The 22,644-nt window shown below is 37.5% G+C and overlaps 2 protein-coding genes across 3 annotated transcripts; both read left to right on the top strand.

Annotated features, from left to right (window-relative positions):
- Nucleotides 1–6,685: 6,685 nt before the first annotated feature.
- Nucleotides 6,686–10,670, top strand: LOC112041127 (E3 ubiquitin-protein ligase RGLG4). The gene is made up of 8 exons (XM_065780353.1): nucleotides 6,686–6,741; nucleotides 7,511–7,583; nucleotides 8,718–8,802; nucleotides 9,177–9,317; nucleotides 9,401–9,514; nucleotides 9,677–9,774; nucleotides 9,871–9,950; nucleotides 10,589–10,670. Exons 1-8 carry the CDS (start codon nucleotides 6,686–6,688, stop codon nucleotides 10,668–10,670), a joined length of 729 nt encoding a protein of 242 aa, XP_065636425.1.
- Nucleotides 10,671–16,617: 5,947 nt separating this feature from the next.
- LOC136070269 (rust resistance kinase Lr10-like) lies at nucleotides 16,618–22,145 on the top strand. 2 transcript variants are annotated; one of them, XM_065779981.1, is made up of 2 exons: nucleotides 16,618–17,354; nucleotides 20,815–22,145. In XM_065779981.1, exons 1-2 carry the CDS (start codon nucleotides 16,646–16,648, stop codon nucleotides 21,930–21,932), a joined length of 1,827 nt encoding a protein of 608 aa, XP_065636053.1. In that variant the 5' UTR covers nucleotides 16,618–16,645; the 3' UTR covers nucleotides 21,933–22,145. The 2 variants fall into 2 exon arrangements, 1 of the variants encoding a protein (XP_065636053.1); XR_010631551.1 differs by lacking the exon at nucleotides 16,618–17,354 and adding an exon at nucleotides 20,642–20,712 and having other exon boundaries at nucleotides 20,815–20,927.
- The last annotated feature ends 499 nt before the right edge of the window (nucleotides 22,146–22,644 follow it).

The following is a 22,644-nucleotide window of genomic DNA, read 5'->3' as shown; positions in this document are numbered from 1 at the left end:
GTAGGTTTAAGAAATATGTCGATACTGAGGAGGCAATGGAGAAATTCATCACCGACTATCGAATTCCCGGCAATGTAGGTCTGAGATATTGTGAGGACGGGGATTGACACATACACAGACAGGAGGGCGAGGTAGTAATGCCCATTGTCGCCTTCCTTGAAGGGGGGATGACGATCCCCATAGGGCCGGTGATGAGGGATTACCTCACGCACTTCCGGTTGGCCCCCACCCAGTGTGGGATAAACGTCTTTAGGATTCTGGGCTGTGTGGACGCCCTGAACGAGAAGATGGGGCTGAGGTTAACCCACCACGACGTGAACTGGTGTTACAGCCTTCAGTATCTTAAAGGCAAGTCGTATTACCTGAAGACGAGAGACGACAGGGTGCGGCTCATTCAGTGCCTCCCCGAGTCCAACAAGGGGTTCAACGAGGATTTCCTCATCGTGTCAAGGGAGTGGCACGATGGCCTTCACTGCCCAACAATAGAGGGAATACCAGGTGGGGCAGTGGGAAACAGAAGGGGTTTCAAGTTCTCGTCTTTTTTCTTTTCCCTTTTTTTTTTTACTAACGCGGTGGTGCTTTTCGTTTGCAGACCCGCACGCTTTTGAGCGTCACTTCCATCTGGTCGACCGGGAAGATTTGCAGAAGGTGCTGAGGGCGTCGGTGTATGTAAACGAGGACGACAATCAGGTTAGGGCTGCCCATATAATTTTGGGGTATAAACCTACCCAGAAGTCGTTCCCAATTCCAAAGCACGTCATCCGAGCCAACGATCCTCGGCTTCAGAGGATTACTGTGACCGAGGACGAATTTTCGTTCCCCGAGGAGCCTTCCGACCAGGAAGCTGTCACACTAGCCGTCCCCTCCTCTTCCCAACCGTTCGCCGAGGCCGCCGAGGAAGCTCTAGAGGGGGAAGGGGACGCGTTTGACGTTTTCGCTCTGCTTGATCAGTCCGAGGACCCTCCCGGGGACTTGGGTGATCCCAATTTGACCAAAGCAGACCTCCTTGCTTTAAAAGCCCCTCTTCGGCCGAGAATGGGTTACAAGAGGAAGCCCACCACCAGCTTACTGGACCTGATTGAGGGCCAGCTGGGGGAGTCCCAACAGAAACTTCCCACTCCACCTCCAAAGACTAGGTCGACTTCCGCTCGGCAGAAGCTCCCTTCTTTTCCTTCTCAGACGTGCTCGCCTTCTAGGTCTGTGCCTGCTGGCCCCAAGAAGAAGAAGGATAAGGGTAAAAGGCCTGTGGAGGATAAGACGGTGTCCTCGCAGGAGGAGGACACTACTCTGCGGCCGTTCAAGCAGCTTAAAATAGGCGATAAGAGCTAGGAGAGGCAGGTCGCCGACACCACCTCTTCCTAGGCCCAGGCCTGGCTCCCAGCCCCGATGCTCCGTGGGGAGCCCTTGAGGGATAATGCCTCCTTCAGAGACTTCAATGAGGGCGAAGGTGCGCGCGTGGCCGATGCGCTGGAGAGGAGCCTGCTGCTCCCGGCAGACATGGCTGAGCTTAACTCTTTGACGAGCGAACAGGTCTTCCTCAGCCTCAAGCGATATGTGGGGATGGTAAGGGCTACAACCTCAACTCTTCTCCCACTCTTTTCCTTTTATTGGGCTTATAGCATATTGGTTATTCTGGCAGGTTGTCCAAGTTATCTTTATGTTGGAGCGGGCGGCAAACGACCAGAAGGAGGCCTTCAAATGGGAGCGCGATTGGCGCTTTCAGGCTACCCGGGCTCTGAGGAATTCCGAGGCTAACCTCGCCAAGGCCCAAGAGGATTTGAAGGTGGCGACCAGGGAGCGGGACAGTGCCCTGTCCGGTCTTGAGGGTGCCCAAAACCAGGCCAATAAGCAGACGAGGCGCCTAGACGAGACGGAGGAGCAACTGCAGACCGCGAGGGATCTGATCGCTGATCTGCAGGCTAAGGTGACAAAGGCCGAGGGGGCCCAGAGGGAGGCAGAATGGGCCAGAGACCAGGCTCGGCGGGCTAAGGACGAGGCTGACCATGGCAGGGAGATGGCCGAGAGTGCTAAGAAGGAGGCTGAGACCGCAGCCTATGCTGATGGGATGGCTGCGGTAGAGGCCCTCTACAAGGCTCAAGTCTCGGGGGTGTGTAGGCGATACTGTTCCCAGGTCTGGGCTGAGGCCCTCAAATAGGCTGGGGTAGAGGCCACGTCTGACCTATGGAAGGCAGAAAGCGTGTACTACCCCCCTGCAATCCGCGAGGCCGCCCTTGATGGCGCTAAGGCTGGGGAAATTGTTGAAGAGGTGGGGGCAGCTGAACAGGTGGAGCATTCGAGCGAGGGGGTGCCCCAAAAGATAGTGGAGGTCCCTTCCGATGATCCGACCCCTACCACCGAGGAGGCAGCTGTTCTCGCCGTACCCTTGCAGGCCGTCCCCTTAGGCCAGGGCTCGGAGGGGTCAGGGGTTGCCCCTGTCCAGCCTGAGCAGAAGGAGTAGACTTCCCGGCGTCTCGGCTCGTCCTACTTTCACGTTTTCATTTTATTTGGTTGTGCTTTTACTCTATGTACTGTGGCTCTTGCCATGCAACTTTTACGAACTCATTGTTGTCATGCGAATTTAATTTCTCTTTATATTTATTTGACATGCTTATTTGTGTACACGCTACCTGCTTTTCCTTTTTTTTTTTTTTTTTTCTGTACGATTTTAGCTTGAATTGTATGTCGGCCAATTGCGCCAGTAACGATGATAAGGAGAGAGAACATATGCATGGGCAGCTCTCTTGCGTCTCAAGGGCTAGGTGGGGCTTGATCCTTTCCTAACTTGAGATATTTTGTAGTTAAGTCTCCCCATAAACCTGAGTCCGAGGACCATGCAATGCCCCTATTCTGTTTAGCACCCAGGTATAGTTGAGCGGTTAGTTTCCCCATAGGCTTGAGTCCGAGGACCATGCAATGCCTTGGTTCTGTCTAACGCTTTCATTTCTCTGTAAGTATCTAGTTTCCCCAGAGGTTTGAGTCCGAGGATCATGCAATACCTTGGTTCTGTCTAGTACCCAGGTATAATGGAGCGGTTAGTTTCCCCATAGGCCTGAGTCCGAGGACCATGCAGTGCCTTGGTTCTGTCTAACGCTTTCATTTCTCTGTAAGTATCTAGTTTCCCCATAGGTTTGAGTCCGAGGACCATGCAATACCTTGGTTCTGTCTAGTACCCAGGTATAGCTGAGCAGTTAGTTTCCCCATAGGCTTGAGTCCGAGGACCATACAATGCCTTGGTTCTGTCTAACGCTTTCATTTCTCTGTAAGTATCTAGTTTCCCCATAGGTTTGAGTCCGAGGACCATGCAATACCTTGGTTCTGTCTAGTACCCAGGTATAGCTGAGTGGTTAGTTTCCCCATAGGCTTGAGTCCGAGGACCATGCAATGCCTTGGTTCTGTCTAATGCTTTCATTTCTCTGTAAGTAAGGGTTTGTCTTCGGACCATTTCATTGGAGTCGATTCCTCCTTGGGTCGGACTTTGATCTTACACGTGGCGTTGACGTCGCCTCCAGCTCAAGTTCCCCTCCTCTTCAATTACGAGGTGTCCCTTGACTTTTCGCGCTCCGCGCTTGACGTTTCAATGCCCGAGACGTGCCCTCATCACTGTCCTCATGAATTGATAAGAATCCAGCGGTCCATGGTCTCCTTGGGATTTGGTCAGGATTAATACCGCTGATAATTCTCTTCTCGAACTCTGTGTGGATCAATTCCCACCAGTTTTCACCCTCTATATAAGGCTTTCTAGGGGAAACGTTTCTCTATACTCCATGAACTTTCCAACCCAACTAGAAACACGTCCTTTCACATCCCCGAGCCCCTTCAACAACCCTGCCAGGATTGTGACCAGAGTTGGGAGATATGCGGCCAAGAGCCGTCGTGGTCGCAGCCCCCATTAGACTTCCGGCGTGGCAGAGCCTGGGAGTAACCCTGATAGTGCCCTGCATGGTGTTCAGGAGGGATGTCTTTGGAGTACCTAACGCTCCTCCCCAGGGCGCACCCCTGCCGGAGGAGACGCGCAAGATCACGTCACGGCCGATGCCCGAGTGTTGCCGTCTCCAGCGGCCAACTCTAGTGAGGACTGGAGAGAATCTAGGGAACATCATGGGAAGGGCCTCCCGGTGCCCTTGCATCTGCTCCTTGCTTTGTTCAAGCTCCACCGCACCGAGAAAGGAGTTGTTGGTGGCCTTGAAGCGAGCCAGCCTCAGCCCCCTTCCCCCATCTCACTGTCAAGTTCTCTCATTCTCTTGATGCTAATAAGAGCACGGGTTGACACTTCCCTCTAGCTAGTTTTAGGACGGGTCCACCTGGGCCTCTGATTGTAGAATTAGCTTGTAAATTTGTTTGTAAAATACGCCTGCCTGAGCCTCTGATTGTATTTTGTACTTTTCTTTTTATGAAATAATATCAAGCTTTCTTTCTTTGCTGTTAAATCTTCTGTCTCGAACTTTTATCTTTCTGCAATGTTTGTTTGGTAGTTCTTTTTTTTTTGTGCATCACCACCGATCTTCCGTAGAATGATTATTTATAACAATCGTCTATTACGCCGGCCAGCGCACTAATCCTCCCCACAGACAGCGCCAATTGTAGAGTCCGTTTTTGTAACCTAAAAAATATGGGTTCCCAAGGCCCAACGAACCTAGAACAATGAATTTGTAGAGAGTGGATCGAAGGTTTAGGTGCTCGCCGGCCTTCACCAGGCATGAGCTCCTTTTTTATTGAAAGATACTAAGATCAATTTACAACTGGGGGATGCTCCTCGGCCCGTGGCCGAGGAACCTTTTCTTCTTCTTCTCTTCCCCTTCTTTCTTACTTTACTCGCTCCTCTTATATAGTCTTCATCGTCCTATCTTGTTTTTCCATCTGTTGATCATCCATTTGCCTTCCTTCTGACCGTCCGTCCCATCAGAGGCCTTATCAGCACTCAAGTGGTTCATCCTGATCAACGTCGCCCTGCTAAGGGGTTACATCCCTATTAAGGCTGCCAAAGGGGTTAGGTGAATGCATTAAGTGTGGAGGTGACAGCTTGCTCTGGGCTTGTCCCCACCCAAAATTATCCTTAGTATGCCGAGGACGAAGAGGTCCTCGGCGTGGATCCAAAAAAGAGTCTCTCCCTAAATTAGCCTCGGATGGTCATCCTTCCTCGGCGTGGGCCTTTGGCCTACTACAAGATGGGCTGAGGCTATCAGGCCCACGGACCCCAAGAATTATTTGTTCCTGTAAAAAAAAAAAAGAGGAGGAAAACGCTGACTCTAGACGCAGACGTTGAAGCCAAACTGCACCAGTATGTCTAACACGTTAAAAACCAAGAGATAATCGATTGGTGTTCTATATTAAGGGATGAAGCTATTGTTGGACATGGGGGCAGTGGATTGAAATATATTGAATCAAATATTTGGGTTAGATACGTGTTCAAGAGAGAGGTGGAGGGAATTGATAGTGTGTCTCTCTTCTCAAATAAGTAATAATAAAAAAATATCCCTAGAAACCTTCAAAATGATTAAAATATCCTCAAATTACTAAAATGACCAAAATACACCAAAATAAGGTAGTTTAAGGGTGTGACGAAATTTGTCATAATAATTTCAATTTATCATAAATGAATTATGATAGATTAAAATTATTTAGTATTTTTACTAAATAATCAAGCCTATGGATAAGCTTTTTCTTAATCTGAGTTATAAACAAGTTGACATCCCTAATTGATGAGGAGGATGGTAGAGATCGGAGGGAGAGAAATAGTGATATTTTAGATTGTACGAGTGAGGATATTGGCCACATTACGGGTCTGTTTAGATACCGCTTATTGTTGAAAATTGAAAACTGAAAACACTGTAGCAAAATAATTTTTAAATGTGTGAATAGTACAGACCTAGTTTAGAAGTTATATTTGCTGAAAAAGGTACTTGCGGGTCTCGTGAGCAGTGCACAAGACCCACCCAAGGAAATGCAAATGAGGAATGGAATGCAAACGGTTTGCTATCCAAACCCAGCCAAAATATACCCAAAGTCGAACATTTAAGTTGAAGTTAGGTGAAAACTAATTCTTTGTTATTCTTCTTCTTAAAGAAAGAAGAAGAATAAGTTAGATGTAACCTATATTCAATATTGGTTTACATAAAAAGGATTGTGAATAAAAAGCCTTGATGGTGACAAAAATCTTATCACGAAATGACACACCGGTGTGTGGCCCTAATAAACATTCATGTTTGTTTGGGTTAATACTTAGGGCACTTCGAGATTGAGTAGAGATACCACGTTAGACTTCCCGTAAAAGATTGCATGGAGTTGGCGTTGTTCATGGTTTAATGTTCTGTCCATCGTCAGTTTCTTTAAGATTTTTTTCCCTTCCGTGTGTGTTAAAATACTTAGTATTCTAAAAAAAAAAAAAAAAAAAAAAAAAAAATGAGAGAGAAAAACCTAGAATGAGGGAAGCCCCAAATCAACTAAAACTATTCAAATGTCCAAATTACCCATAACAAAAGATGCAGATTTGTGTCTCATAGTCGCAGCTGCCCTTTAATTTTAAACAACATTAATTAAACCTGAGAACAAGTTCCATTCATTTTAAAGCCAGATTAAGGACTAATAACAAAATTTCAATTGAATTATATGTGATTGAATGGTGTAAGTTTGGTGTAAGATTGTGATTCAACTTAGTATCCCACACTACTTTACAAACAATTCTAACATGATTTTGAATGATTATGTGGTGCAAGATAGTATTGATGTTGAGAAACAGAGAGGGTATGCGTTTTTGCCGAAAATCGAAAGAAACCTTATAGAACTCTCTATATCACATATTTGATATAGACAGGGTGATGAAGGCGTCGGGAAACGAAGCTTAGCAAGCCTACCATTGACCAATCAGATTGCATATTTACTTTGGCCTAACAAACTTGTCCGAGTCCCTGTTTTTCTTTTTTCATAACAGTCACTTCCTTTCTACATAAACGGCACTTTCAAAAATTGTTTAGGTTGGATTTATGTTCTGCAATAAACGTCACTATCAAATATTGTTTGACAAATTTACTTTCCGCAAATAAACGTCACCATCAAATATTGTTTTGGATAAATAAACTTCCTTTCTACATAAACATCGTCAAATGTTGTTATGGAGGTTTTCATTTGCTTTCCTTTCCACGACGTATATGTGCGAAGGACAACAGCACAGCCAAAGCACTTCAAAGCATAAAAAGGATGGAAGCATTTTAGAGCAATTATTATATCTTTTTCTATCTCTGTTCCTACTATAATCTGATCTGCTCTGCTGTTTGGATGATGGGATTAAAAGCATCTAAAAACAAGAAGGATTTCAGATTCCACAGGAATTGGGATTCTAATTTCTTAAGCATAGACATTCGTGAAATCACAACATGAAGCTCACAGGTATAGCTAGCTACTAGTTCTTTTTTTAGAACAATTATATCTTTCTCTAAAAGGGATAGCTAGCTACTATGTCTTTTTTTAGCAACTTGTAAATGAACTGAGTTGTATATAAATGTTGATGTTTCAGAGTTCTTACCAACACTAACTGGAACACCAGCCTAGTAAGAGGAATGGCACATGGCTACTCTTCCATTGTGGAGGTTATTGTGCTTCCCTCTCTTTTCATTTTAAGTGCAGTGATAAAGATTCTACGTTTACTATCACTATCAGCAGCGCATTACAGGACCTCAAAAACTCTGTATTCAAACTGATCATTAATTTGGTTTTAATTCTTTATCGTTTGGCACCTTTTTGGTCCAAAATGAGATCAAATATCTTTGGTTTTTCCATATATACATTCTCTGCAAAGTCATATTTTTAATTTTTTTGGTGTTTTTGATGAGAAAAAAAAAATTATGTTTTCACATGTTTATTCCCACCAGAATGAAGTTTTAAATTTGAAAATTTTACATGTATGTTAGGTAAAGTTGGTTCTAATATGATTCTAGACAAACTTGATGTAAAATGAGGACCGAAATACATTGATGGTTCTTAAAGTTTACTTGTTGAACGTTTTGCCCCAAAGGGTTACGAAATGAGCACTATCGGTCTTTTATTCACTTCCATGTCTAACAGGGGTTTTTTGGATGACATGACAAATTGTTATTTTATCAAAATTTTTACACGAGATTCTATGCCCAAACTTGTTTCTTTGACCCAATTCAAACCCAAAACCGGGGGAGCTTCATACTCAAATTGAAACCCAATGCCATAACCAGATTGAGAGACAGAGACCTTACTTTAGTAAGCTTAAGGATAATTTTTTCACAATGTCCACTCATTAGTGTAGTTTTGAGATGCAGATTATGATCTTGAGCGAGATCATCTCCTATATTTCCCATACAAAACCTGTCATACCACATGTGATACAAGGTCTTTATTGTATTGACATTAAACATCCTACAGACGGTTGACTGTATCACAGTGGTCGGAGTTCTTGCTTTTGTTGATTTTTATGGATCATCACTCATAGGAAACAGTCCAGTTATAACCCAAATATGCTCAAAACTATGGCTTGTAGCAGAGTGCTAAAATTTAAGTAACCAATGATGACAGTTTGTTTCTTTCTATTCATCAAATCATTTCATTTTGGACTTTTTGGAGCCTGAAACTATGGCAATTTATGGCAAAAATGCGTATGCTGCAGAATAACATTGCAGCATCATCTGATTCATTTTTTCTTCTTTCATGAATTTGAAATTATGAAGTTTTGAATGGGCTCTCTTTTTAAACAGGTCAGTGCAGCATTGAGTAAAGAAGGTCTAAAAGCATCCAAACTCCTCTTTGGAATTGACTTCACTAGAAGCAATGAATGGACAGGTTTGTGGAGTAAATATAATAATCTCTTTTTGTTTATATTCCATTCATTAATGTATGAGTTATTGATGGAGCAAAATTGGGATACCCTGTTTATAATTGCACCTACAAAACCCTGGGGTGTAATCTGACTTGTAACAAAAACAATTACTATGTTCCTCATTATCTTCTCAAATAGTGTTTTCTCAATTTTAAGGATAATGCATTATAAGACTTGACATTAGATAGTGCCGGTGAAGAAAGCATTCTGTGAAGGTCATTACTTCTCTGACAAGCATTTATTGGTTTAACAATAATGTGATATCGTATATTTTTGAAAATGGTTTGTATTTGGTTTGTATAGCTGGGAAGCCAATGCATCAGTTTTGTTATTGAAGGCAAGGTCTCATTCAATAACTGGAGCCTGCATGGCGTTGGAGATGCACCTAATCCATATGAGAAGGCCATGTCTATCATTGGAACGACTTTAGCCCCTTTCAACGAAGACAACTTAATTACTTGTTTTGGTTTTGGTGATGGTACGTGTAGTCCCCTAAATTTGGATATCTGGAGAAGTTTCTATTATTTTCTAATATGACCCTGGATTTATTTTCTGTTATAGAGATAACTCATGATCAGGAAGTGTTTAGCCTTCACAGTGATCATTCACCTTGCCGCTGTCTTGATGAAGCTTTGTCCTGCTACAGAAAGATAGCTCAAAACGCAAAACTTGCTGGTTGGTTTTCTGTTCCTTTATTTGAAAGTTAACATTTCATTAATTGGAATTTGCTTTTTGTAACCAAACTCATGAACTCTTTTCTGGTTTGACATCAGAAAATCCTGTTGATAATATTTGTTGAGATTAATAGCTTCTTTTTTTTGTGTAATTGTGTTTAAGGGCCAACTTCTTATGCTCCTGTAATTGAGGCTGCAATCGACACTGTAGTGAAAAGGGGTGGTCAATACCATGTATTGCTCGTCATTTCTGATGGCGAGGTTGACCTCAAAGTCCTCCTTTTTGCTATCTCTCCCTCACAAATTGTTGCATGCACACAATCATTCTTATTTAGAGTAATGTCTTTTATTGTGTAGATTACAAGAAGCAGCGATACAGGTGATAAAGATCTAAGTCCACAAGAAGAGGAAACACTCAAATCAATTGTCAATGCGAGGTAAAGCCTTGCAGATTGATGGAATTAAATTTCTTGTTTCAGGCTTGTTTTGAATCTTTACCTCTCCCCCACCCCCCTCTCAGAGCTATTTTGATATCCATAAAGGCAACTCTCTTTAGTATGACATCTCCATCCTTGGAAGGCCTTTATGTCACCAATTGAGGAGATTCTTAACAATGCAGGCATATGAAAGGTTGATAAAGTTTCTGACATTATATTGGGCAGAAATTGCTTGCAAAAATTTTGAAAATCCTTTTACTTGAGGTTCTTTGTTATTGAGTGGTTTGGCTCCCCAAAGTCAATCCCAAACATGATTGATTTGCTAGTGGCAGTGAAGAAATTATCCCTAGGGCTTTGTTGTTATACTTGAGACCATGGAGTATGCACCATTTAGTCTCCATTTTCTTTCATTAATAGAGTCTGGAAATGGGATGCTGAAAAATCTGGCTTAAAATATGTCACTCTCAGGTTTGAGTAATTTTGTTGAATGGGCAAATGCAAATATGAGATAATGTTTCGGCTACCACATCAAAAGAGATTTAAAAAAAAATTATGTTTTGTGGAAGGAGAGAAATACATGCATACCATAATGTACATACTGAATTATTCATCATAAGAAAACATGTACAAACTGATAGGGATACCATTAGAAATGCCAATGATACTGTTGTAAGGCTTAACTTTCTGTTCGACAATTGGCTACTCAGCTACTCTGAATGATGTAGGATAAGTAACGTATGTGTTAAGCACTATGTTGTTGGTCATTTCAGTTTCTAAGCTGTGATGGGCAAGGTCTGTTGGAGAGTTTGATAGCCCTTTTGGCTGAGTTTTGAATAGTAACTATGCTTCTTTTGGTGCTAATAAATTTGGTGGTAGGCAAATTCTTGACTTGGTCCCAGTTGCTAACGAATGCTTGGATAGTCGTATCATGAGTCGATTCCTAGCATGATTTGTGTAAGTTGGATATTGAAAAGGCTTATGATCACATTAGTTGTGATGCGTTCATCTATTTGTTGGGGAGGATGGGATTTGGGGAGAAATGGAAGGGTTGGATTCATTCTTGTATTTCTGCAGTTCACAGCTTCTTTAGTAATTCATAGAGATTAAGAGAAGATGACCAGTTATTCATTTTGGTCTTTATATTGGTTATGGAGGTTTTGGGTCTCATTCTCTGTTTGGATTGCATCCTTGGAGAAAATTCTTAGTTGGGTGGTGTTGTATGTGGCTGTGGAATGGAGAGATGATAGATCATTTGTTGGTTCACTATGATGTTGCTTATGGTTTATGGAGCCTGGTGTTTATAACTTTTGGGATATTTAACTTTTGTTTGGGTGGAGGAATTAGATCGGGGCACTCTTCAGTCTTCAGCAAACTAGAACATTGTACCGCATTCTTTGATGTGGCTACTGGCCATTGTGCAAGGATTGAAATAGGCATACGTTTGAGAATACAGACAGATCAAAGAATCAACTAGAAGCATTGTTGATGCACTTTGATTGGTCTTGAGTGTGTGGTCTTACAAACTGTAGCACCCTCACACTCACACACTTCTCTTTTGTTTATAATTTTCTGTAATTCTTTTTGGTTATGAAGTGCTCATCATTAAGAGCATTGATTAACCTATTTTATTAATGAATGCTTATAACTTATCAAATATTTGTATATGAAATTATGCATTATTAGTAAGACTGAACAAATGCTCTACCTTGGCTAGTTTTTGCCTTTCGGTATAATGGTCTAACTTGTCCAAGCTAGTTTTTTGATCTACATGACATGAGTTATGCTCACTGGTTTGATACGTTTCGGATCACTTATTTATTTTCTGCCCAATTTGCTTATATTGGTTCTGCCCTATTTGTTTAACGAATGCAAAGGAGTTGGCCTTTGGCTGTGGGCACCCGGTGAGCTGAACTGAACTCATTGATATATTGTGCTTTTCACCACCCTGATTTACATGGTATTGCAATTTTTTTTGACTAAAAGTTATTTCATTGCAGACTTGTAGAGACTGTTCAGAATTGAGCATCTGTCCAATGTGCCGTGAACCCATCACAAGTAGACAAAGGGTGTACATCTAGTGACTGCTCCCACAAAATTGAAAATGTTTGAACCTTTTATGGGGGAGTTCTCCTCTCTCTCTCTCTCCCATCAATGAGATTATACAGATACACTATAGATTAAATGAACATTACGCTGCAAATTGAATTTTATTGCTTACCTTGTTATTTTGATTTGGTAGCATGGGATTCAATTCCAGGCCACGTGACAAGGTTCAATTTTCACGGAATGGATTCTAGACAACACCATTCTTAAGAAAATTCTTCATTATTTATAAATAGTTGTTCATTTTCAATTATTCATAGATTTTGATAGTTTTTAAAGCTTTTATAGATTTTTGCAAACCATTAGAGGAAAAATTCACACGAACCCTCGAGATTGCTACTTATAGAATCCATGCTTAATTGTATCATGAAAGTAATTTGCCTTTGAATCCATTAACAAACTCAATTGAGTAGAGGCCAATATTATCTAAAGAAAAATAATTAACACTCGCTTGAAACTTGAGGGATCAGTTGTGCTCAAAGAGTAAATTTCAGGGACTAATAGTGTAATTTCTCCATTTTTTATATTTCATATAAAAGTTTTATCAAAACCTTCTTAAATTTATCCACTAACAAATGCTCTAAGAGTACTCATTAACTAGATCCGTCTAATAATAATAATTTGATAGCGGGTGTGGAAGGAGAGAATTTAAACCAAGAAATTTTTATTGAAACACAAAAAATTATTAATTACAATAATGGTCTTTTGTGAATCTATTAACTATTTGAAAAGCTATTCAAGGGTAAAATACCTTGCTCGATGGCAAGAGGCTCACTAACAATATGAACAAATTTGGTGTGGGCGTTGTGCATGATGTTCCATACACTTTCATATATCCAATTGAAGCCATGACTCATGAGTCAACAAATGGATTCCATGAAGCTGTGGTTCTATGTAACAATATGCTTTAAAGTCTTTAACACTTTTTGAAATCCAACAATATGTTTTGTAAGTTTTTATTGAATTTAAGCTTTAGCAACATCTTGTTCTGCTTTGACTAAAATTAGGTTTCAGTTTTTTTTTTCTTTGTTTTTTTGTTTTTTTTTTAAGAATTAATAATTGTTAAAGTATTAGATTTTTATATGTAAGAAAGGGTGTGAGTTTGACCAACATTTTGGTTTGGTCTAGTGATAAGGGCTTGGGCCAACATGACTTAGGGCATGGGTTTGAGTTCCCCTACTAGTAGCGTGTTGCAGTTCCTTATACCCCACCTATAAACTATTCACCTACCTCACCAATAACTATGGTGTGCAGTTTTAGCCTAGGACCGGCTAGAGTTTTACTATGGTTACGCCTAGAAGAAAAAAAACCATACTAGTCATCCCTTTCTAACAATTTTTTTAAAAAGATTACCAAAAAAAGGGTGAGAGTTTGTGTTTTATGACTTGTTTCACCTTGAAAATTTACAAAGCCTTTTGCAAATATAAACACTAATAATAAAAAATTAACAAAATTGATGGAAATGTGTTTTCTTGAACATGTGCTTGTGTGGTGTACTTGAACATGTGTGACGTTTTTGTTTTGCTTATAAGATGATAATAAAAAAAATAGGATAATTACAAATTTAATTTTTTTTTTTTTTTTTTTGGAGACGAGAAAGTGTTTTTAAGCAGTCTCAAAGTTACATTATTTTCAAGATTATTATAAATTTCCTACGTTACATGTGGTGCCTTGAAACGTCACTAGTTCCCATGATGTGGTCGGCATTGACTATAACTTTACGGAGTCCATCTTCTTGGCAATTTAAGACTTGAAAAAAAAAAGAAAAAAAGAAAAAGAAAAAAAAATAAAGAAAAAAGACTTGACAAAGAAACGGGGAACATGTTGGCAACCTCGTGATATTTCATAAAGAAATTTCACACTAGCTTCTTTTCTTTGCACTTCATTTTTTTCCTCCTTTTCATACTAGCCTTTTGTTTTCCTTGAAACAGCGTTATCATAATTTGATAAATGAAACTTCCTTATCTTTTTCCAAAAGTCCAATTTCATAAATGAAACTTTCTTATTTTTTTCTAGAAGTCCAAAACTTAATATGAACCACATTTAAAGATGAATTTATTAATTATAATTTTTTCAAATGATACTCCTTCCATCCCAATTTGTTTTTCATGTTTGAAAAGTCAAACTTTTTAAGCGATCATCATTTTTATCTTGTCTACCTAATAAAAATGTATAAGTTTACAAAACTACTCTTAAATAAATTTATCAACCTTTTTTTTCTTTTAAAAAAAGAGTTATTCTTAATGAGGCTACTAAAAAGGTGCCCCAATTAGATTGATTTTTTTAAATATTTGTTAGTTTTCATTTTAAATAGTTTTAAAAATAAAGTAGGGCTATAATAGAAACATTAGTAAATTAATGACTTTTATTTTTAGAAACATGACAATATTTTGGGACATCTCAAAATGGAATAGAGGACAAACGAACTGGGGCGGAAGGAGTAGATATTATAGGTTCATAAAAAATATCAATTTGTTTTGATGTAATCGAGATTCGAATTTAAGTGCCTTATTTGAGTAGTTTTTTTTAGTTGAGGTAACGAGAACTCATGAACTCATTAACTACTCTTTCTTTTGATAATTTAACTTGGAATGGAAGGGATTTAAACAAATGGAGTCAATTACGTATGGGGTTGTTTCGGTTTTGTTGAGAGAATGAAATACTTTGATATTAATTAATACTGGTGTATTGTTTTGAGATTATTGTTATTTATATACTTTAATATTTCAATATTTTTTTTAAGCCGTTTTTATGTATTTATGTATATAATTTATTTATTTTTATATCTTTATAAACATATTATTTAAAATTCACATATTTTATAAGTTCAAATATTAGTCTAAATACATTTACCTAATATATTTGCTTAAATAAAATATTTTATAACCTTTTTTTCTTGTCATTTTTAATATTTTAACCATTTCTTTATTGTATTTGCTAAAACACAAAAGAACTCAGGTACAACGAATACAAACTTGTACAACATGATATTTTATTCAATTCATTCTAGAGAAGTGGCAATATAGAACTTAGACATGGCAAAATGGGTCATAATTTTCTGACCCGATCCGACTTGAAAATACCTGACCCGAACTCGATTTTTTTAACCCGAAGCAAAAACGGGTTGACCCATGACCCGACTCTTGTTTTTTGTGGGTCAACCCAACCCTCAACCCGACCCGACTCAAACCATTTTTTAAAACTTTTTTTTTTTGTAAAATAAAAAAATAAAAAGACAATATTGGTTTAATTGTTTGTTGTGAGTTTTATTGAAACAATTGAGACATTTACATAACTGTATGCAAATGAATTGAAAGATGAATGATTGAGTATTTTGTAATGAGTAAAGATTTTTAGATATCAAATAGCAAAGTACATGCCAAGATAATCTAGTTACAGTACAGTTAAAAATATAGATTTAAAATTGTAGACATATGTGAGAAACATTCACAAGTGTGAAAATAGTGAAACTAAAGTATCAAATTAATATAAATTATGAATGCCTAGACCTATTTTTTAACAATTGTGTCCAAAATAAAATCATGTATAAATAAGTAAACAATCAAACTTTAATATATATCTCAAATTGAAATAGAGTGCCAACCATAATTGACAATAGATTATAAAATTAATTTTCAAGATTGTAAGTTTCTTATATGTTTTTATTCTTTGTCAAATGAATTATCCAATAAGTCATTTATAATTTTGTTTTATATTTTGGGATGTTGATATTGTGTAGAAATAAAACTTGTGTATTTGTTTTACTTATCTTTGTATTATTTTGTTTTAGATAGCAATGTTAAGATTTGTATAATTTTAAAATTATTGAATAAGTATTAATAAGTGTAATTCATTCTTGATATAAGTGATGAATTCAAAATAATGCATTTTACATCAAGTAATTTGTTACATGACTTTCAAAATGACAAATACATGTTTTCTTAAAAAAAAAAAAAAAATTATGTGAAAAATACGAGTTAACCTAACCTAACCCACAACCGGATTGATCCGACCCAACCTGCCTGTTTTGCCATGTTTAGGTATACCGTCAATACGTTAAATCCCTACATTAAAAGAAAAAGAAAAAAAAAATACTAAAGTGTGTCAATTAACTGAATTAAGTTACAATACTTTTTTCCTAAAAAAACAAAAAAGTTACAAGGTTTTAGGTGAGTTTATTTATTTTAACTATTTGGAAAGCTGGGTAAAATAACTTTTTCCCCCCTGAAATTGTCATGAAACAATATGGGGAAATGTTTTTGAAGACTGTGCAAACGATGAAGACTCGTATGGAGAAAAAGAAAAAGAAAAAAAGAAAAAAGAAAAAGGAAACTACGCCAGTTTTACGCGCTAAATGCGCTGTTTTGTAGTGAAGTGAAAAGAGACAGTGAGACTTGAGAGTGGCGTAGCAGGAACGGCGCGAGAAGTTGGGCAACACACGGAAGCGGGTCACAATCATTGAAAATTTGGTCAGAGGAAATTTCTTGGTCGCTTCAACATACTATTGGAGGAGGAGCAAATCCCCTATACATACATACTAATCATAATTATTTATTAAAAAAAAAAAAAACACTCTTATTCCTTACAATTGTATGCAAACAACACAGATGGAGAATTCCTTACAATCGTGCATAATTCATCTCTTTTGCTTTGTCCTGTTAGCAAATGCTTCTGAGTTTGGAGTAGAGCCAGATGGGTGCGAGGAAACAAGGTGCGGAGATTATGGCCCAACCATCCAGTTCCCATTCTGGCTAAAGGGCCAACAGCCAGAACACTGTGGATACCCCGGGTTTGAGCTATCTTGCACCGAGGACAACCGTACCATACTCGAGCTGCCGCATTCATGGAAGTTTTATGTAAATAGTATCAGTTACACAAAGCAGCAGATTGATTTACATAATCCAGCTGGTTGCAATGATCCAAGACTGGTCCCCAATTTAACTTTATCTCCTTTTTCGTTTTCCTACGACATGTATAACTACACCTTCTTCAATTGTTCAACTTACAAGGATTCACCTTGGGATCGTGGTATGCTTATCCCTTGCTTAAGCAGTACCCATCATTACCAAATCGTAGCTTTATATTCTGATGCAGAAGCTAGTTATGCGCCGCAATCTTGCTGGAAGATGTATGACTCAGAGACAAATCCTTCTTTTTGGAATTATTACGATCGAAATTATATTTTATTGTGGTGGAACAGTCCAAATTGCAAAATTTGCTATGCAAACAGCAGTAGATGTATACGGGCGGAGGAAAATACGGGAACCTCAGAAACTCTATGCTTACCCAAACAAAAAAGAGGTATTTACTACTTAATTTCTTCAATTTATTTCAATGTAGACCCAATAGAACTATCCCTCAATCTATGTGAAAGCGGAATTTGTTTAATTTTGAGGGGGATAATAAGTCAAGCCAGATTCCACCAACCATTGGCTTGCAATTTTATGAAAAAATTCTTTGCCCGGACAATAGTAAATGGAAATTCGTAAATTTTTTCAGATTGATTTAATACATTAATGATCACAGCCTACATTTATTTTAACAATAGATGGAAATTCGTAAATTTTTTCCAATTGATTCAATAGAAATCTAACCAAACTACCATTAATGATCAATTTCTTATAATTCAACTCCGGTCATCCAATATTATATTTTATCTTTCCTTCCCCATGAGTGCCTTATCCAAGGTATATTAAAACTCTTTAAAAAAATCATATTTTTTTTATAAAATTTTACGCCTGATCTATAATATTGGATTTTCTAATTAAATTTGGTTTCATTAGTATTATTTCATTGATTTTTGTTTTAAATCTATCTTTATTTATTTATTTATTCATGTTGATGTTGTTGGACAATCATTTTATTAGTGAAATTTACAATAGTGACTTTGATAACTAGATATATTGTTCCAAGCTTTAATATTTATTTTAGGCTTATCCTATTATAAATTTCATGCTGTAGATGGTATTTATTTAATTTATATATTATTCAATTCTAAATGCCTACCAAATATATCAATTTGAATACGAAAAAATTAAGGAAAAAAAAAAAAGAGAATAGGAGAAAATTTAATTGACTTCCAAATAGAATCTCTTGATAAAACTATTGTTAGAAAAATAATTGAGAAATAGAAAAATAAAAAATATAATGTAAAATCTCACAAATCAACTAGAAATTAATCAACATGACTTATAAGATAATGAAATATTATAATTCGAAGATGCCAAGAGTCTTGTAATTTAATAGTATAACATAGTATTCCCTATGAAGAGAACTAACGTTCAAATCTCGCCTCTCTCACTTGTTATAAAAATTATCCTTAAAAAAAGAAAAGGTAATAACAACAACAACAACAATAATGAATTTTAAATATTTTTTTTAAAATGAAATAAAAAATTTTAAACAAATTTTTAAATAAAAATGCCACAGTTAAAATTTTCACATATCTCAAATTATTTTGAGACAGCCTTGGTCTGATAGAAAAGTCCAGTATGGTGCAGCCATGCATAAGCAGGCAATTTCTTCCACTGGCTTCAAAAAGGTAGAAGTGAAAAATATTAAATATTTAATTAATTATCATAATATCTGGGGTGGTTTATAAGATTCACCCCTTCAGAATGAAAATATAAACTTGGTCAAGTTGAGAAATTACAAGATATGAGAAATAGTTATTTTTGTTGTTAATGTTGTTGTTCTTGTTGTAGTTGTTGAGAATCAATATGAGAAATAGTTACAATACAAGAAAGGATCCATAAATGAGTATAAAACATTGGAAAGAAACACAACAATTTAAGTTATAGAATTATAAATTTAGGGCAGAATTCTGATAATAAACACAACAATATAAGGTTGTATTTCATTTTTGCTAATAACTCAATAATTGGGAGAGGAAGAATTTGAACCCTCGATGTTTTCTTTTGGAACATCTGAAAGTGCCAATTGAGCTGAAGGCTCTTGGCAATAAGCACTTCAATTTTAAAGCCAACAAAGAAGAAAACAATTAAGAAAGAATGATAAGAGGGAGAATGAGAGATCAATGCCACGAAGGAAAGGGTTCGAGTCATTGTGGCTTGCCCTGGTTAGTCTAAATTTTGGTTTTGCACTTGTAGGAACCGGGTTTGGCTTCTGTCCAGTGGCTAGTGGCCACTGGACCCGTCAGGATACGGACACGTATCCAGTCTTGGACACGTGTCTGCAATCCAACGTGTCCAGTGGCACTGGCCATTGGACAGAAGCCGGATCCGTAGGAACCTAACTTACTTAACACTTCGGCTTAGAGTATCCATATTGGTGGAGCTATTTTTTTAACTATTTGACACAACAAAAAACTATTTTATCTATTTTACCTTCTTACCTTACAAAACATCTAATATCGATGATTTATTTTAGCTCTTAGGCTGCCAAAACACAACCACAACAACCATCAAAACCACACAACCCTGCCACTGTAATCGATACCCATCAAAAACCAGTGAAGAGGAACAAAAAAGAAAGTAGAAAAACCAAAAGAAAAACGAGTAGATCGACAACCCAGATCAGAAACACAAACCGAGAGGCCGAAACCCACAGATCGACAACAACCCATGCCCGAAACATAAGAGAGAGGTCGAAACCCATGACCGAAACACAAACCTGAATCACAAACACAGCCCAAAACTCAGCTTGAAATTCACGCCGAAACACAAGCACAAACTCCGAAAATAGAGAAGAGAGGCCGAGATGGGTCAATGTGGGTAAGCTTCGGACTTGGGGCTTTGGGTTTATGGCGGTTGGGCTTAGCGGCGATGGGTCTGTAGCATGGGGCAGGGTGAGAGTTGAGAGAGAGATGATAGGTCTGAGAAGTGTCGGGTTGAGTAAAAAGAAATAGAAAAAAAAAACAAATAAATAATATTTTAATAGGAACAAGAAGAAAAAATAATTTATTTTTAAGCTTTCCGATAAAGTGCACAGCCATAGGTAAAAAATTTACCTATAGCACCACTATTGTAGCTCCTTTTATGTATATGGTGGTGCTAAAAATAGTTTTTTTAACTTTTTAGCACCATCATTATGGATGCTCTTACAATGGTTTCCAAAGCTATGAACTTAATTTGGAAGTATGACTATTTGATAATTCTTTTTCTTTGACATCCGTGCAGGTTCACCGACAAAGCTAATAGGTAAAGTTGTTTATTCATACTTTGTTTCTTTTCTTTTCTATTCTCTTTTGGCTGCCTATGTACATTTATAAAGGATTCATAGTTGAAATGGTTTACATGCAGGATCAGTACTCCTAGGTTCCTTTCTTCTTGAACTAGTCTTCATTGGCCTCTACTATATCTTTCGCTCAAATAGACTAGAAAAAGAGAGTCAAGTTAAGATAGAGAAGTTTTTGCAGGATTACAGGGCTCTAAAACCCACAAGATACACTTATGCCGATATACAGAGGATAACAAACCAATTCAAGGACAAATTGGGACAAGGAGGTTATGGCACTGTGTTCAAAGGAAACCTTTCCAATGATGTCTTTGTAGCTGTTAAGATCCTCAACAATTCCAAAGGAAATGGTGAAGAGTTCATTAATGAAGTGGGATCAATGGGGAGAATCAATTTGGAAGTATGACTATTTGATAATTCTTTTTCTTTGACATCCGTGCAGGTTCACCGACAAAGCTAATAGGTAAAGTTGTTTATTCATACTTTGTTTCTTTTCTTTTCTATTCTCTTTTGGCTGCCTATGTACATTTATAAAGGATTCATAGTTGAAATGGTTTACATGCAGGATCAGTACTCCTAGGTTCCTTTCTTCTTGAACTAGTCTTCATTGGCCTCTACTATATCTTTCGCTCAAATAGACTAGAAAAAGAGAGTCAAGTTAAGATAGAGAAGTTTTTGCAGGATTACAGGGCTCTAAAACCCACAAGATACACTTATGCCGATATACAGAGGATAACAAACCAATTCAAGGACAAATTGGGACAAGGAGGTTATGGCACTGTGTTCAAAGGAAACCTTTCCAATGATGTCTTTGTAGCTGTTAAGATCCTCAACAATTCCAAAGGAAATGGTGAAGAGTTCATTAATGAAGTGGGATCAATGGGGAGAATCCACCATGTTAATGTGGCTCGCTTGGTAGGCTATTGTGTTGATGGATTTCGGAGAGCTCTCATTTATGAATATTTACCAAACAAATCTCTAGAAAAGTACATATTCTCTGCTAATGGTAAGAGTCATATACTTGGTTGGGAGAAGCTTCAAGATATTGCTTTGGGCATAGCCAAAGGAATTGGTTACCTCCATCAAGGGTGTGACCAACAAATTCTACATTTTGATATCAAACCTCATAATATTTTGCTAGACCAAAACTTTAACCCCAAGATCTCTGATTTTGGTCTTGCCAAGTTGTGTTCCAGAGAAAACAGTGTGGTTTCTATGACAGCTGCAAGGGGAACAATGGGCTATATTGCACCTGAGGTTTTATCTAGGAATCTTGGGAATGTGTCTCATAAGTCAGATGTATATAGTTTTGGAATGTTACTATTAGAAATTGTTGGGGGGAGAAAGAATATTGATACTACAGTGGAGAACACAAGTCAAGTATTCTTTCCAGAATGGATTCACAATCAATTGGATCGAGGAGAAGACCTAGGAATTCAACTTGAAGAAGAGAGACATGCCAAGATAGCAAAGAAACTTGCTATTGTGGGACTTTGGTGTATCCAGTGGTATCCTATTAATCGCCCTTCTATGAAAGTAGTGGTTCAAATGTTAGAAGGAGAGGGTGATGATCTGAAAATTCCACCTAATCCTTTCGAGTCCACACATTCAATAAATCAGAGTTTAATCGTGCCTGGTAGACGCTCTCATATAACACTAAGTGTTATTTCTGAATCAGAATGAAAACATGTTTGAATTTTTCTACCTAATACAGAATGAAAGCACTATAATCTAAGCATTGTTCGATTACATTCTCCTCAGGCCAAAGCTCGAGTGGGCCCATTGTAATTTATATTGTTTTTATTTATGAGAATTTATATTGTTCTTTCTGCTAATAGAGAATGTTTATTGTTCTTGTTGTACTACTTAATCGTAGACTAATATATTTAAGCTTAATATGGACATTTTAAAGTGTGATTTAATAATATATGGACAAAGTTTCCTTCAAACTCCTCCTATATCTTTTAATTGAATATGAATTTTGAAAATCTAATAATTGGATTGTATGTTTTTATTGTTCTTAATACGCTTTTCAAATTTCATTCAAATCAAATGTTATGTACTATTTGATCAATAAACTTATTACTTATGCATAATTTTTTTATCACAAAAACCTGAAATTTAAACGTGTCTTTGATGACATAGCTATTGATATTCGATCTTCTTAAAATTTTGTATGCGTGGAGGATATAATAAGAATATGCAATTTAATGGTTAGATATTCGAAATTCACATCCAATCAAAAGATATTGGACCTCTCCAAACTAGTTTAGAAAGTAACATTTTCCATAATATATTCCTAGTTTAAAAGCGGTATTAAAGTCTATGCTTTACATTTTTTTTTGGAAGGAAAAACGATTAGTCAATTATATCCTTTTCCAATGGATTCATATCA

Source organism: Quercus suber, unplaced genomic scaffold, assembly GCF_002906115.3.
Source record: "Quercus suber isolate HL8 unplaced genomic scaffold, Cork oak 2.0 scaffold_13, whole genome shotgun sequence".
NCBI lineage: Eukaryota > Viridiplantae > Streptophyta > Magnoliopsida > Fagales > Fagaceae > Quercus > Quercus suber.
This window is presented reverse-complemented; position numbering and strand designations above follow the sequence as displayed.

Coding starts and splice junctions, on each gene's coding strand:
- LOC136070269 (XM_065779981.1), top strand. CDS start 16,646: ATGCAAACAACACAGATGGAGAATTCCTTACAATCGTGCATAATTCAT. Junction 17,355..20,814: donor CTTACCCAAACAAAAAAGAG/GTATTTACTACT, acceptor GTTTACATGCAG/GATCAGTACTCCTAGGTTCC.
- LOC112041127 (XM_065780353.1), top strand. CDS start 6,686: ATGATTTTGAATGATTATGTGGTGCAAGATAGTATTGATGTTGAGAAA. Junction 9,515..9,676: donor TCAAAACGCAAAACTTGCTG/GTTGGTTTTCTG, acceptor ATTGTGTTTAAG/GGCCAACTTCTTATGCTCCT. Junction 9,951..10,588: donor AAATCAATTGTCAATGCGAG/GTAAAGCCTTGC, acceptor ACAAACTGATAG/GGATACCATTAGAAATGCCA.